This window comes from Cetorhinus maximus, chromosome 21, assembly GCF_964194155.1.
Source record: "Cetorhinus maximus chromosome 21, sCetMax3.hap1.1, whole genome shotgun sequence".
Classification (NCBI taxonomy): domain Eukaryota; kingdom Metazoa; phylum Chordata; class Chondrichthyes; order Lamniformes; family Cetorhinidae; genus Cetorhinus; species Cetorhinus maximus.
The window spans coordinates 66,360,627-66,377,667 of NC_135899.1; the positions used below are offsets into that span (position 1 = coordinate 66,360,627).

Consider the following 17,041-nt stretch of genomic DNA (forward strand, 5'->3'; position numbering starts at 1 on the left):
AATCTCCTCCAAGTAAACATCATGAAGACCGAAACTATTGTTTATTGTACCCACCACAAACTCCGTTCAATCATCACTGATTCCATCCCCATCCCTCTCTATCTCTCTTTCCTCCATTAAGGTACTCCTTAAAACCTACTATTGTGACCAAGCTTTTCGTCACCTGTCCTAACATCTCCTTCTTTGGCTTGATGTCAGTTTTGTCTGATTAAGGCTGGGGCCTCAACTTTTTACAATTTATATCAATGACTTAGAGAAGGGGAGTGAAAGCATGGTAGCTAAATTTGCAGAGGACACAAAGATGGGTGGGAAAGTATGTTGTGAAGAGGACATAGGGAGGTTGCAGACGGTTATAGATAGGTTAAATGAGTGGCAAAAAATCAGGCAGATGGAGTATAGTATGGGAAAATGTGAAATTGTTCATTTTGGCAGGAAGAATAAAAATGCAGAGTATTACTTAAACAGCAAATAACTGCAGAATTCTGAGGGGTAGAGTGATCTAAGTATTCTAATGCATGAGCCACAAAAGGTTAGAATGCAGGTACAGCAAGTAATTAAGAAGGCGAAGAATGCTATCCTTTATTACAAGAGTAATTGAACATAAAAGTAAGGATGTTATGCTTCAATTCTACAGGGCATTGGTGAGACCACATCTCGAATACTGTGTGCAGTTTTGTTCTCCTTATTTAAGGATGTAAATGCGTTGGAGGTAGTTCAGAGGAGGTTTACTAGATTGATACCTGGAATGAGCGGGTTGTCTTATGAGGAAAGGTTGGACAGACTGGGCTTGTTTCTGCTGGAGTTTAGAAGATTGAAGGGTGACTTGATTGAAGTACATAAGATCCTGAATGGTCTCGACAAGGTGGATATGGAAGGGATGTTTCCTCTTGTGAGTCAGTTCAGAACTAGGAGGCACTGTTTTAATAATACGTGGCACTCTTTTAGGACAAGAGATGAGGAGAATTTTTTTCTCTCAGAGGGCTGTGCGACTTTGGAACTCCCTGCCTCAGAAGGCAGTGGGGGAGAGGTCATTGAATATTTTTAAGGTGGAGGTAGATGGAATCTTGTTAGGCAAGGGAATCAAAGATTGTCGTGGGTAGATGGGAATGTGGAAATCGAAACACAAGAAGATCAGCCATGATCTTATTGAATGGCAGAGAAGGCTTGAAAGGCTGAATGGCCTACTTCTACTCCTATTTGATATGTTCATATGTAAGTTCCTATGAGGTAACTTAGGATGCTTTACTACATTACGATACACTTGGATCCAAGTTTTTTTTAAGTCATGTAAGATGACCCATTGATATGGGGTAGTGTGGTATGTACTTTATTTTGTAATATAAATAAATATACATTTAGCAGGTTGATTCTGATCATAACAGCTGTTTTATGTGTTCACCTTACAGCGAAATAAAGCAGCTTATCAATTCATAATTGACCTCATCTCTCAAAGTGTTTGGTCAGTCTGCCTTCAGCGAGATTGAAGAAGCATGTGCCTGAAATTAAATGCGGGCCCACAGACCAAAATTCATTCAGTCATTGCTGCTTTGATGCATATACTAATTACCAAATTAAGAAATGCAAGACATTGCTAGTAAAAACAGCTTATCAAAAACATGTTTTTTCAACATATTTGTTTAAATAGGCTACAGGAAGCATATCTGGAAATCAGTTTTGAATGGAGCTGAATTGTTGTGTTGTAATGACACATATTCAAATTGGCCTGGGTTAATGATTATATCCTTGCTAATGTTAATGCAACTCCCTCATACTATGAGTTTGTGTATGTTTCATCTAGTACATACCTGCCACACTTCAGACATCACATTAGATGTTACATTTCATTACAGAGGCAACATAGTCCTTAAAGATAAGAGACAGTCTTGGCCTAAACTGTAAAATGTAAAAGCATGTTCATCTAACAACAATTAAACATTGATTGGTCTGAAACCATTTTTTTTTAACTTCATTCAGAGGATGTAGGAGTCAGTGGTAAGGCCAACATTCATTGCTCATCCCGAATTGCCTTTGAGAAGATTCTGGTGACCTTCTTGAGAACTGAGTGGCTTTCCAGGCCATTTCAGAAGGCAGTTAAGAGTCAACTACGTTGTTGTGGGTCTGGAATCACATATAGGCCAGATCAGGTAACGGCAGCAGATTTCTTTCCCCAAACGACATTAGTGAACCAAATGGGTTTTAGGACATCCTGGTAGCTTCGTGGTCACCATTGCTGATACTAACATTTTATTTTTATTAACTAACCATCCTTCTGCATTACCAGACCAGTAATATAATCACTATGCTACCATACCCATTTTACTCTGCAACAATTAGACCTTGTGTCGTAATGGAACATAGATTTACTTTGCAGTAAATTAATAAATACAAAGTTAATAGTAAGTCAATGTATCAGCTGAATTGCCAAAATAATGCCATCTAGTTAATGTTTTTAAAGGAGAATGACCCATCCGTACTCTTAACAAGTTAACTGCTGGTACAAGAATAAGAGTTTCAGGCGACAGTAAAAATACCTCCTTCGCAACGAAAACATCGACGCGTTTAGAAGTTTGACCCCAGAAAGGGTTCAATTCAATCCCATAACGTAAAACACTGGAGATACAAAACGAATGGACTTGGACTGAAAGTACCCCTCCTCTCCTCAGACTTTATTCTCACTGTGTGTGACATGACGGAGTAAGATAAATGTTGATGAGAACAAAAACATAATTACCTGGAAAAACTCAGCAGGTCTGGCAGCATCGGTGGAGAAGAAATCAGTTAACGTTTCGGGTCTTCATGACCCTTCGGCAGAACTGAGTATAGTTAGGAGAAAAGTGAAATACGGTGAAATATGTTGATGAGGTTAGGTGAAGAGGGGATGTGAGGAGGCTCCTGTGGGACATAAAAGCACCAGCCTGGGGCGGGGAGTGCGGGGTGGGGTGGGGTGGGAGGGGATGGCCTCTTTCTGTGCTGGAAATGCTTTGTAATATGACTCAATGAGTGTTATAAACAGCCTCCAATCTCCATAATACTACAGACCCCCACTGGGTTGAGTTTGAAACGTCAGTTCCTGTGTGTGGTTTTAGACCGTTTTGTAATCCAGCCCTCACTACATCGTTGCTGATCCAAGTCATCCACACGAACGCGGAGTTCTCCCCTGAAGCCATCTCTCAGCGAGTTTCATTAGCTAAGGTACAGAATTCATAAAACGGAAAGTGGGGGATTGAATCTCTACATTTAATAATCCTGTCGTTCTCTTAGCGAGGAGTTGCTGAGTGAAATTTATTTTCCTTATTTATAGATGAAGGACGGTCTATACTCGAAATATTGATTAATGCCGAGTAAAACATAACGACTTATTTTGAGCTGAGTTTTAAAATTGATTTTTTTCTGGCGGGGGGAATGCTATTTTTAAATAAAAGTCTATAAAACTGACAAACGAATTTCTGAAATGTCCCGAATTTCTGAAATGTTGTAATCTAATAATAGTAAAAACCAGTAGCCCGTGTTCTGTTTTCGGATTTGTTTTTATGGGGTTGTTTTGTTCCAGTGGGACTCCGATTCCCTACTTGTTGGAGACAGTCTGAAATTGGACACTTAAAAGTTGTCCAGCATCTGCTCAGTCGGCTCTAGCCATCAATAATATTTCTGTCAGCATCAGATTCACATTAACAAGCGGGGAAACAGGACAAAGTTTTGCCCATTTACTCGGGAGAAATGGCACCACTTGGTGAATACGATCAAAAATAACCAGTTTTCAGTGGCGCTACTCAAGACAACTTTACAGAACTAAAACTGACTGTAGATCGGGTTCGTTCATTCGTTTAGTTTTTTTTTTCTTCTGTTGCAAAGTATCTATAAAAAGTGATCCCGACGTTCGTGTTTGATGAACAACCCGGGCTGCGCCTTGCTGCATGTTTCTATTTCTGTCCTCGGACACATTTGTAACTAGCTGAGCAGCTGGGAGCCTCGACATGACTCGCGGATACCTTTCCAGAAACTAAATATCATTGAAATTCCGTACCCTTGTTTCACCTTCATCCAAACAGGACGAGAATTCCGTGTCCTCACCAAAAGTTGCAGGTTTAGGAGCTAGTCTAGTTAATGTTCATTTGTCGACAGGCACTTTAGCAGGAAGTTTAATGATGTGAAACTTAATCTTCAATGTAGAAACATTTCCGATAGAAATAAAATAGGACTTAAAAACTCTGCTGTGGATGCAATATGGCATGAATGTATCTTTTCATCAGCCTCCAACTTTTTAAAGTCACGGAACCCCCGCCATCACAGCCTTGTGCTGTGATATTATGTCCTTTTTGTTCCTGTAAACATGAATTCAACTTACACTGCTGCGCCGACAACCTTGAACTGCAGATTATGGCATGTCAGAGGTTTCATTTGGTGTTAAGATAAACCTTTTCAAGGGGAAAGTGCCACCTAACCTTGACATGTCCATCTAGTGATCTACGTCATGCGGTTCTCTCCAATAATTAGTTGCATTTTGTTTCCTTGTCCGTTCTATTTATTTTTATTTGACTGACAGCAATCCATTCGGTGACCGTCCTTGCTTGTATTTATTTCCCGGAGGTTGACCGGTACCAGCCCACCTGACGGTCAGTTCAGACTCTGGCCTGTGATATACAAATGTAATTTCGAAATAATGTTCTAAACTGAGCGCAAATATAAATACCTGGTTATTAAAACACCGGCTTTTGTTAATATGCGACGGCGAAGCATGGCCAAATGTTGGTCTTCTGTTATTTATAAAGAGTGTATCAGTTATTCAAATGCGATAAAGCAGCAGGTGCCTGCTTTCTGGCTGTTACACAGTTCGCTGATCGCTGAAATTGAGTGTTTTTTTCATTGCAACTGAACATGAAACACGCGCCCAACCCAATGGCGCTTCATGCAATTCTTGGTAAGGGTCTGCCTTGTGCATTTCGCCAGTAGCACCGGAGATCTATATTCACGCATTTCGCCTGACGACATGTGAATATTTATAGATTTCGTTGGAATGAAATCCGCCCTGTTGGTATTTTTACCGTGCTATTTTAATCAAGAGCTGGGGATAGCAGCATGGTCAACTTTACAAAGGTCCGGCCACACTTATAGACTTTATATGTCGCATATCCTTAGAAAAAAAACCCCAAAAGAATGATCTTAAATTTCACTTTTCCAACCCCGTTCGTAAAATTTCTTTAGACGTCTGGTAAATCGTAAATTGGAATATTAAAAAAATGTTTGTGGCGGTTTATTATGGCAATGTTCCCGAGTGTTTTATGCTTAAAGTTTCAACTTATACATCATGACTTATATTATTATTATAAATACTGTATGGATGCTTTTGTAATGTAATTGATCGTCTGTCGCGGCGCGTTTGGTAGATTTGGTTAATTCGCTCAGGCTGGGTCTACACAGCAAGTTTTAGGTGCTGAACCCAAGAATAAGACGATCTCTTGGAGGGGAGCTCACATTTCAGGCTTCAGGACGTTTGGTGCTGCTCTCGATTACACTGCCACATTTCCAATGACTTTACAGTGATGCTAAAACTGTTGTAGGGTCATCCTTTGACTTCGGAATTCTTATACCTTAAATGTATTGTTAAAAGGAGGGGGTGAGAAGGGATTCAAAATCAGAGGGAAAACGGGAGGAGTTGATTCTGTGGAGCGTTCTAGTGGTCGAACACATGAGTGGGTTTGACTGGAATGGCAATGCAATCGCAAAATCCGCCTCATGTTTACACTTGGATCTCTTATCAATTTTGTTTGGGTTGCCATGGAATTTCGCAGAGAAAAAACTATCTAATCCGTCAAAGGAAAAAATATATTTTTAAAAGTATCACAGTTCAACTAATCGTCGGGGGGGCGCGGAAGGCTCTAAAAGTGTCCCTGGTGGTTCATTTTTCCTCTCAGCATTAATCACGAGGCTATCAGAGGAGAAAATGCTCAGGGGAAAAAACCTATGTGAGTTCTAGGCCACATTGACAGAGTAGTTAAATGCGAGCATTGATGGCTACCTTTGCACAGTAATTCCACCATCTTCAAATTTGGGTCTCTTTTGTCACTCGGTGACCTGCTGGTGAATGCAGTAGTTAGATCACTGCATTTTCTCGGGCAGCTTTCATCGGGGTCAGGTGAGCACTGCTGACTGGAAAATCCGGGCCTTTTCCTATTCTGTAGCTCTCATCGATAATTTCTCTGTCCAGTGATATTTTGGCAAACTACATTATTAAAGATTTCAAGTGAGGTGCCATAAAATAAGAGCTCAAATATTAGCGCTGTCGCGTAACGCATTTATCCACAATTTAATCTTGCTGTCCTCACGGGGATCTGTGCTCGGTCACCTATTATTTGTCATTTATATAAACGACATAGATGACAATGTGGGCGGTAGGATTAGTAAGTTTGTCGATGACACAAAGATTGGCCGGGTGGTTAACAGTGAGGTCGAGTGTCTTGGGCTACAGGAAGATATAGACAGGATGGTCAAATGGGCAGATAAGTGGCAGATGGAATTTAACACTGAAAAGTGTGAGGTGATACACTTTGGAAGGAGTAATTTGACAAGGAAGTATTCAATGAACAGCATGGCACTGGGAAGTTCTGGGGAACAAAGGGACCTTGGCGTGTGTGTCCCTAGATCTCTGATGGCGGTGGGGCAGGTTAGTGGGGCGATGAAAAAGGCATATGGGACACTTGCCTTTATCAATCAATAGATTACAAAAGTAGGGAGGTCATGTTGGAGTTGTATAGAACCTTGGTGAGGCCACAGCTGGAGTACTGTGTGCAGTTCTGTTCGCCACATTATAGGAAGGATGTGATTGCACTGGAGGAAGTGCAGAGGAGATTCATCAGGATGTTGCTGGGATGAAACATTTAAGTTATGAAGAGAGGTTGGATAGACTTGGATTGTTTTTGTTGGAGCAGAGAAGACTGAGGGGTGACCTGATCGAGGTGTACAAGATTATGAGGGGCATGAACAGGGTGGATAGGTAGCAGCTGTTCCCCTTAGTTGAAGGGTCAGTCACAAGAGGGCATAAGTTTAAGGTGAGGGGCAGGAGGTTTAGGGGGGATGTGAGGAAAAACCTTTTTACCCAGAGGGTGGTGACAGTCTGGAATGCACTGCCTGGGACGGTGGTGGAGGCAGGTCGCCCCACATCCTTTAAAAAGTACCTGGATGAGCACTTGGCACGTCATAACATTCAAGGCAATGGGCCAAATGCTGGTAAATGGGATTAGTAGGTAGGTCAGGTGTTTCTCGTGTGTCAGTGCAGACTCAATGGGCCGAAGGGCCTCTTCTGCTCTGTGATTCTGTGATTAAGTTTGATTTATGTTAAAAAAAATGCATCTGAGAAACCCTGCTCTGAAGGAGACATTTGGGCTCAAAACGTTAACTTTCTCTCTCCACAGATGCTGCCAGACCTGCTTAGTTTTGCCAGCATTTTCTGTTTTTATGTCTCTGAGGAGGGTTCTTCCAGCTCAAAAATCTTGGCAGTCAATACTGAATTATTATTATTTATTATACCAACAAAAAATAATCACGTAAAACATCAAAAAATGTGTTTTTTTAAATCCAGCCAAATATAAGTAGTATACATCACCCAAAAAGTTGCAAGTCAAAGTGATTGTCGGGTGGCTTTATCATCAGGACTCACAGGTGCTGGAGTACTTAATCTCAAAATAGAGATCCTTTAATAGGGGAAGCAATAGCCGAATCTGCCAAGCCCATGGCATCAACCCCCCTTGAGTGATTAAAAGAGATCTTACGGTGAAATAATGGAATCATTTACAAATAGCTTTTTTAATACTCGTTTTTGTTAATTCATTACAAGTTACATACAGATGAGGAAGACCATTTACCCCACTTTACATCATCTAAGCAGAAGGTTCCTATGGTCCTGCCATTGTGCATCCAATTGCTGCTTAAATAATTCCAGTATTTTGCTACTACTATTCCACCTAGAATTCCCATTACAAATTGTGACTATTGTTTGTTTGACGTTTGTCCTACATTTTACATGTGATTTAGATTGAAATAATTTTCCAGATTTAACATTTTCCATACCTCTTCCTGATTGTCTCCTTAAAGGTTCTAAAATCCAAATGCCTCTCTTCTTTCCTCATACTCAAACCTTTGACACTAAGGACCCTCCTTTTGCCTTCAACACTTGAATCCAGCTGGCTCAAAGACCAGCTTGTACAGGATGTGGTTTACCAGGGCACTGTACAATTACAGCATAACTTCCTCTTACTTGCACTCTACTGTTTTGGCTTTGTAGTTCAGCATTCAGTTTATTCTGTTGACCATGTTTTACAGTGGTCAAGCAGTAAATCCATTATAACATATCTTATAACATCATCCTTACTTGCTTCACATTCATGGAGAATATCTGTCATTCATTTTCTTTCATTGCACAGTACTTCATGCTTTTATAGAACAAATTTAATCTGCCATTATTCTGCTCACTTATGTATTTTGTCCAATTCATTTTGTATTTCCAAACTATATGTGCAACGGATCCAGCTTAAATTTTATCTTTCACTACATCCGCCACTAAGAATGCATATTGGGAAATTGCACATCTGCAGCTGGTATTTTTCTTCCATGGACTTTGGATGTATTTCCTAATACATCCTAATATGCACTTGTAGTATTCTTGGTTGTTTGAACGAGAGTTCCAAAGTAGAATTTTAACTATGCCTCTGTACATATAAAGATGAGTAACTTGAGTTCTCATTTTTTCTGTGCTTGACTAAACATCTTGTGACTTTGAAATTAGCCGACATAAATGTAGCTTTTAGATAGCTCCACAATAATAATACCATGGTAATACCAATCCAAATACCATCCAGTCAGCAAATCGAAAAACAAATGCGCCTTTTGTCTGTCTGGAGCAACTGAAGTAAATGCTAAATATCACAACCCAATACAAGTTGACTGTCAAGATATTTTAGATAGTTAACTGATAGTGAACAAAATGTATTATGAGAAAAGTTATGAATCTTAACTCTTTTTCAGCATTTGCTATCAAAAAGTTGTAGTCCTTTTCTTAAACATTGAAACTTGTGGAACAATAGAATTTAGCTTTAACTATTCAAGTATCCAAGTATGTAATTCCAATATTTAACTAAATCTTAGTTTTGATTAGCAAGGATTTCAATTCAGAAAAAATGCAAGATGTGGTTTACTTCAAATTATTTTAAAATTTTTGTTAGAAGGGGTGGAATTGTGAAATACAGATATAATTAAAATTATTTAATTTCTACTTTTAGATTGGGTTGTGTCAGTAAAACACATAATGGCACCAAAGAAGAAAAACACCAAGAAAAACAAGACTGAAAAAAATGAATTACCAAAAATAAGCATTGTTGAGGACGCAACCATTGACATTGATCAGCTGAACCACCTTAACACTCTCTATGATAGTGGGTCAAATGGGTTTCGATGCACAGCCACAGAAGTCTCCAATCCAAATCATGGTGCCATCCTCTTGGAGGAAATCAGCAGGATGCGCCAGGAGAGACTCTTCTCTGATCTCACACTAGCCACTAAAAATAAATCCTTTGATGTCCATAAAGTGGTGATGGCTGCTTGTAGTGATTATTTCCGTAACATGTTGAAGAAAGATCCATCCATTCAATGCGTAGATGTTAATGATGCATCGCCTTTGGGTTTGACCACTGCTATAACTTATGCCTACACAGGGTCACTCAACATGTCTCTTTATACCATTGGATGCACCATTGCTACTGCCACCCAATTCCAAATGTTTACCTTGATCAACATGTGCACCGACTTCCTCATTCAAGAAATTAATGTGGAAAACTGCATGTACATCTCAAACATTGCTGGGACATATGGGCTGAACCAGGTTAAAGAGTCAGCAAAGAAATTCATCCGTGAAAATTTCTTGGAGTTTTCAGAAAATGATCAATTCATGAAGCTGACTTATGATCAAATAAACGATTTGTTAATGGATGACAGCCTGCAACTACCCTCTGAGCTCACTGCGTTCCAAATTGCTATGAAGTGGTTGCAGTTTGACTCCAAGAGGGTGAAGCATGCAGCTGATCTGTTGGGTAATATCAGATTTGGTACCATTTCAGCTCATGATCTTGTCAGTTATGTTCAACCTATCCCATGTATGATGCAAGATCCCGATTGCCATCGGCTCCTAGTCAACGCCATGAACTATCACCTCCTGCCTCATCAACAGAACTCAATGCAGTCTAGAAGAACAAAGCTCAGGGGAGGACAGAAGGTCCTGCTGACCGTAGGTGGTCGACCAGCTTTGACTGAGAAGGCTTTGAGCAGAGAAATCTTATACAGAGATCCTGAAAATGGATGGAACAAACTTGCAGAAATGCCAGCCAAAAGCTTCAATCAATGTGTAGTCGTGATGGATGGCTTTTTATATGTGGCTGGTGGCGAAGATCAGAATGATGCCCGAAACCAGGCTAAACATGCCGTCAGCAGTTTAAACAGGTGATATAAGCCAATTCTTATGCAGGATGTGTTAGTGTATAATGATTCCAAACTCAGAAAAATAAGCTCTGTGGGCTATTCAAGGACTATTTTTTATCAGGGATATATCCTAGTTTTTATAATAAAGAACTTGCATTTATTTAGTGCCTTTCATGTCCTCAGGACATCCCAAAATGCTTCATGGTCAATGTAGTACTTTTGAAGCATAGTCACTGTTATGATATGGTCATATTTTGCAGTCAGTTTTATGCACAATAAGATCCTTTCAACAGCAATGAGATAAATGATCAGATAATCTGTTATTGGTCACATCACAAAAATGTTTTAGTGTCAAAGGGTGATAAAATGTGTTCAAATACTTTCTTTATATCTCTGAAACCTTATTTCATCTACAATTCAGACAAATGAGATCATGATCCCTCCCTTAGGAGATTTCTGGCAGTTTGTGACAATGCTTTGGTACCTGGATTTGACTGAAGGCAAAGAAGATAGTACTGCTTCTCCTTGAAAACTGTTTCAAATGAAGCCAGTTCAAGGTACCTCAGTCCAGGCAGCTTGAGAGCACACCCAACAACTGAATGCTTTAATAGACAGTTAGTACATCCTTGGTTGAGGGTCCGCTACTTGCGCATTGTTACTCAAACTTATCTGTCTTGGTTGTGTAGCTTTCTTTGTTTCCAGCCAGACTATTCTCTCACGTTCCATATAGTATCGCATAACATTTAAGAAGTATTTGGATGTGCACTTGCGATGCCATGGCATACAAGGCTATGGGCCTAGTGCTGGAAAATGGGATTAGAATAGTTAGGTACTTGTTTGACCAGTGCAGACTCGATGGGCTGAAGGACCTTTTTCTGTGTAGACCTCTATGAGAGGCCAGATGAGGGGCTGATGACATTCACAGTTGAATCTGTCATAGTTTCATAGAGTTTACAGCATGGAAAGTGGCCCTTCAGCCCATCATTTCTGTGCCAGCCATCAAGCCCCTATCTACTCTAATCCCATTTTCCAGACTTGGCCTGTAGCCTTGTATGCTATGGTATTTCAAATGCTTGTCTAAATGCTTCTTAAATGTTGTGAGGGTTCCTGCCTCTACCACCCATTCAGGCAGTGAGTTCTAGATACCCCCCACCTTCTGGGTGAAAAAATTTTTCCTCAAATCCTCTCTAAACCTCCTTCCCCTTACCTTAAATCTATGCCCCCTGGTTACTGACCCCTCCACTAAAGGGAAAAATTGCTTCCTATCTATCTATGCCCCTCATAATTTTGTACACCTCAATCAGGTCCCCCCATCAGCCTTCTCTGCTCCAAGGAAAACAACCCCAGCCTATCCAATCTCTCTTCATAGCTGAAACGCTCCAGGCCAGGCAACATCCTGGTGAATCCCCTCTAGTGCAATCACATCCGTCATATATTGTGGCAACCCGAACTGTACACAGTACTCCAGATGTGGCCTAACGTTTTATACAGTCCTATCATAACCTCCCTGCTCTTGAATTCAACCTGTGCCGATAAACTAACATCCACTTGCTTTCTGCAATTACAGATGATGCTATTATTGAAATATTCACGATGCAGAGCATCCTATTTCCTAGCTAAAAAGGAAATGCAATGATGAGTATGGGCATAAAATTGGCGCATGTAATCTTTTTCCAAGTGGTATGTTTTTTCCATTCCTCTCCTACAGCTACTGTGGCGTATGAATCCACACATGCTGATAAATTTCCATTAACTTTTCCAAGTGACCATTCTTCATGTCAGCCTAGTCAGTGAGTGTTGCAGAAATTTGACCATGGAGGGTATCCTATTCTGTTACCTAGTATCTAGATAGGGTCAGAAGCAGGAAATCTGACTAATTTTCCTCACTGTGGCACCAGGAGAACTGAGCCAACTGTAGAACCTCAATGGGCACAAGCAGGAAACAAGTAGGCAGATTGATTGACATTACAGGAAGACAAGATAACTGGTTCTCCCAGCTAGGGGGCTCATGTGACATGACTCCCACTTCTCCACTTTGGCTTTGACAAAGGTTGTATATTCTTTAGTCTGGATTCTTGAGAGTGTTGATGTTTCAACCATTAAGAGATTCAAAGTCTGGTGAGCAGAAAAATCGTATCTTTTGTTACACTGAACATTGTTAAAGATTGAAAAAGGCAATTGAGAGCAAACCCATCTGAAATCTGACCACTCTTAAGTTTTAAACCACAGGCTTATAGATTGCATTACTCACACAGCACTTTGCAAACAGGTCCTGAGCCATAGCAGGAGCCATAACAAAATTCATCTGTACATGTATACATCATTCAGACTAAGAAGAGAGACAATAATATATCTGGGATCATTGAATAACCATGCTGTGCTTGTGTGAATACTGTTGAATGGGAAATAGAAATAGAGTGAGTTTTTTAACGCTACTTAAGGACAGCCTATTTCTTAAACTGTTGTAGGACTGGAAAAATTCAGACTTGAATGAGGATTTTTATGTGCTGGGCAGAATGACAGTGGAGGATTGATATTTAAACAAAACTGCTGGGTTATTAAAGATGTGTTTATTGTATCAAGAGTAATTTTTAAGTCTTTTAAAAGATCCAAAAATATGGCAGTCATTGGGAGAATATTTTCTAAACTGATCAAGATTATCCAAATATTTTAAGTTTAATAGTTGTTAATATTTTATGATGCCTTACCTAGATTTGTTTGCTTGCAAGAGATGCTCTTCCTAAATAATGAGTTTCTTTCAAATATAGCACATAGTGTGACAGCCTCTCATTACAGTTATATTAAATACAGCAGACCCCTGCTTTTGTTTGTTACACACTATTGAGATTGTATTTATTTTAGATTAAAAACCTGATGAACAATGAAAAAAGACAGAATTGGGATTTAGCTGTGCTTTTCATATCCTCAGAACATCCTAAAGCACCTCATATTGACTGAAGGAATGTCAGGCCTTCCAAGTCTTTTGAGGATTTTTGAGAAGCTGTTAAATTATCCCAGAAGTTTTTGCTGCCCCGTTACAATCTACTGGGACAGAATTTTGTGCTTTTGCGAGAATTGGATTCAGTCTGAGTTTTAAAATTTTTTTTATTTAAGAGATAATACAGACTGGTTTATTTTACAGCATTGTAAACTTCAACCTGATTATTCATCCATCAATGAGAAGCAGTAGACTCCAGGGGAGCAGGAACTTTCAGCTTTGGGCTTTGATGTTTGCAATGGTTCTGTTTGCAAAACTTGAAATTGAGGAGCTGGAAACAATCATTTGTGAACTAATATAAATCTTGATTCTCAATGAAGTTGTGTTATACACAACATTTTAGCTCTGGTTCTTAACCGCTTGACTCAGTTGGTAGCAGCCCTCTGGGTCAAGAGGTCTGGGAGTTGAACTCAACTCCTGATTTGAGCACATAATCTAGGCTTCCACTCCACTGCAGAACTGAAGGAGCACTGCAACATTGGTGGTGCCATCTTTTAGATTAGATGTTAACCTGAGACCACAGCTACCCTTTCAGGTAGATGCAGAAGAGCCCGTGGCACTTTTTCAAAGTGAAGGGAAGTTCTTCCTGGTCTCCTGACCAACATTTATCCCTCAACCAACATAAAAAAAACAGATAATGTGAATATATCATGTTGCTGTTCCTTAGATCTTGCTGTGCATAATTTGGGTGCCGTGTTTCTAACAGGAGCAGCTTCACTTCAGAAGTACTTAATTGGCTGTGTTGAACTTTAGGACATCATAAGATCATAAAGGCACTATATAACACTAAATTCTTTCTTTAGGACCTCTCCAGAGATATGACAAAGCACAGTAGAATGCAAGCTTTTTTTTAGTCACTAAAAGTTCTTACTGCTCACTTCAAATTGTTTGAATCCCTTGGTGTTTCAAAAGTAATATTTTTCAATTAGAAACCTGAGAGCAGAGGCAAGTCCAGTTGGGTGAGGCATCATTAAAGTTGTAAGAAGTAATAAAGTAAAAAGACTTGCATTTATACAGCACCTTTCATGACCTTAGCATGTCCAAAAGTATTTTACAACCAACAAAGTACTTTTGTGATGTGTAGTCACTGGTGTAATGTAGGAAAGGAAACATCAGGTAAATTATTAAGTGGTTATTAGATGTGCAACATAAAATCTCCTTGTTTTTCCTGCTGGTGTTATGCCTGGGACTACTTGATAAGAGATCAATTGCTATGATTAGTCAACAACTCCACTGTCATTGTATAACGCAGCTGCCAGAGTAGTAGAATGGATGAACCCTCGTCTTTTTCGGGTAGCAATTCTTACATAAAATGCAAATCATATGAAATGATGAGGTTATCTCCTTGATGTGGTCTTTCTGATATCGAAAGGTATATTTAAAAAAGTGGTGTTTTTCAGATATGACCCTCGTTTCAACACTTGGTTTCATTTGGCCAGCATGCTCCAGAGGCGAACCCATTTCAGCATGTGCACTTACAATGGCCTTCTTTTTGCTATCGGAGGTCGGAATTCAGAAGGTCCCCTCTCATCCATGGAATGTTACATCCCCTCCACTAATCAGTGGCAGATGAAGGCTCGGATGGAGGTTGCGCGTTGCTGCCATGCTTCTGCACTCAGCGATGGCAAGATCCTGGTAACTGGTGGCTACATCAACAATGGCTACTCTCGCACAGCGTGTGCCTACGATCCTACAATAGACACTTGGAAAGATTATGCCAATTTGAGTACCCCCAGAGGCTGGCACTGTGCAATCACTTTTGGTGATTATAGCTATGTGATGGGGGGTAGTCAGCTTGGGCCACAAGGTGAGCGAGTTGATGTAATAACAGTTGAACGCTACAACGCTTACAATGGCCAATGGAGCTACGTGGCTCCTCTTGTGATCGGTGTGAGCACAGCTGGTGTAACAACCCTGAATGACAGAATCTATCTGGTTGGAGGTTGGAATGAAAGTGCAAAGAAATACAAGAGCTGCATCCAAGCCTACAATCCAGATCTGAATGAATGGACTGAGGAGGACGAGCTGCCAGAAGCCACAGTGGGTGTCTCGTGCTGCACCATTATGTTGCCGAATAACAAACTTCGGGAGTCCAGAGCTAGCTCTGTGGCATCTGCAGCAATCAGTATCTAATGAGCAACATATTTTAAAATTTAAAAAGAACTCTTTATATAGCCAGATTCAAAATTCAAACCCTAGTATTACTCCCCCATTCTTTCCTCACTCCATAAAGGCCTTACCACAGCATTTCACCTTGCAATGTCTGGCAATATTGGTTTCATGATAGAGTGAACAGGAGGTGGGTAGCTCTGTCTTATAGCATTTTTAAGGTGGATATCTTTATGAAAATGTTTGACAAATCCTTTTTTCAATTGTCCCCAAAACCCTAGCCTGATGTTTTGAAATACAGACTCCTTGCCTTTCTCACAACAATAAAAGCTTTATCAAATATTTTCCATGAAGATAGTGCTTCTTAAACTTGGTGCAAGTCACCAAGGCACATCTATATCTTCATTCAACTAAATGAAATTGTTCAATGGATTTAATGTTCTCTAAAACTCAGCCACCTGATGGTCACTTTCTATCAACCAAATTATATGATTCTTTTATGACTGGTATGCCGTGAAGAATGAAATCAGTTATATTTCTAAAGTTCAGATTCAGAGAAGTTGCATCAATGTTGACCAGCCCAAGAGAAGAGGAGGCAACAAAATGGAAAACGCCTTCTTTAAAAACACCAATTTTATTACATTTCCAATTCAGGAAATGAGGAAAGGATTACCCTTTGTCAACTCTCTTCTCCTTTATTATCACCTCTTGAGATAGAGTGGATGTTGTACGCAAAAGGTGAGGGAACTGTTTTTGTTGATTAACAGTGTCTGTACCTCATCTGAAAGCAGCTTAAGTGGTTTGCTAAAGACTTGACAGAGTGCTTTAGACAACCTCACCAAAATGAGTCACAACAAACAAAAATGGCTTTCCAAGTTCAATTTCTGTGCTCATTTTGATTGTCAGTCAACCAAATTACAAAGTGAAAGTTCAACAAATTTAACAAACGAGTTGTCAGAATGAATTTTGAATCTTACCAAAAGGCAAACATTAAAACAAATGGCATCAGCATTTTGGTATTAGCTGTATGAAGATGAAAGTTCAATTCTCAGATTACTCCGGTGTGATTACCAAAGCAAGAAAAGGGGAAAGTTAAAGTTGTGAAGAGAACAAGTACTAAAAAAGAGATAATTTGAAGAAAGTTGTAAATAAAAAAAACACGAGGTAGCAACAATGAGGGGATTTTGTAACTCTCATGCTTATGGAAAACAGCAAGGTGCTGCAAATAAACCCAGAAGCCAGATTAAAATTCTGTAATTAGCTTGAAAGCACTGACAAATATGAACTGAAATATGATTCATGTTGTCATTGGTGTTTTCAGTTTTAGAAATTTTCTTGCCAAATTTTGTAAGGATTTGTGTGTTTACTTTCTACCTAGCTTTTTTTTAAAATTTAAAAGCTGTTGTTGAAAATCAATTCAAAGTTCTCTTGACCTGAATGGTCAATTTTTAATTGTTTTCAAAATTCAAC

General features: G+C 39.6%; 1 protein-coding gene across 1 annotated transcript; it reads left to right on the forward strand.

Annotated features, from left to right (window-relative positions):
- Nucleotides 1-3,068: 3,068 nt before the first annotated feature.
- Nucleotides 3,069-15,722, forward strand: LOC144695940 (kelch-like protein 31). The gene is made up of 3 exons (XM_078567035.1): nucleotides 3,069-3,192; nucleotides 9,273-10,485; nucleotides 14,863-15,722. Exons 2-3 carry the CDS (start codon nucleotides 9,299-9,301, stop codon nucleotides 15,593-15,595), a joined length of 1,920 nt encoding a protein of 639 aa, XP_078423161.1. The 5' UTR covers nucleotides 3,069-3,192; nucleotides 9,273-9,298; the 3' UTR covers nucleotides 15,596-15,722.
- Nucleotides 15,723-17,041: the final 1,319 nt, after the last annotated feature.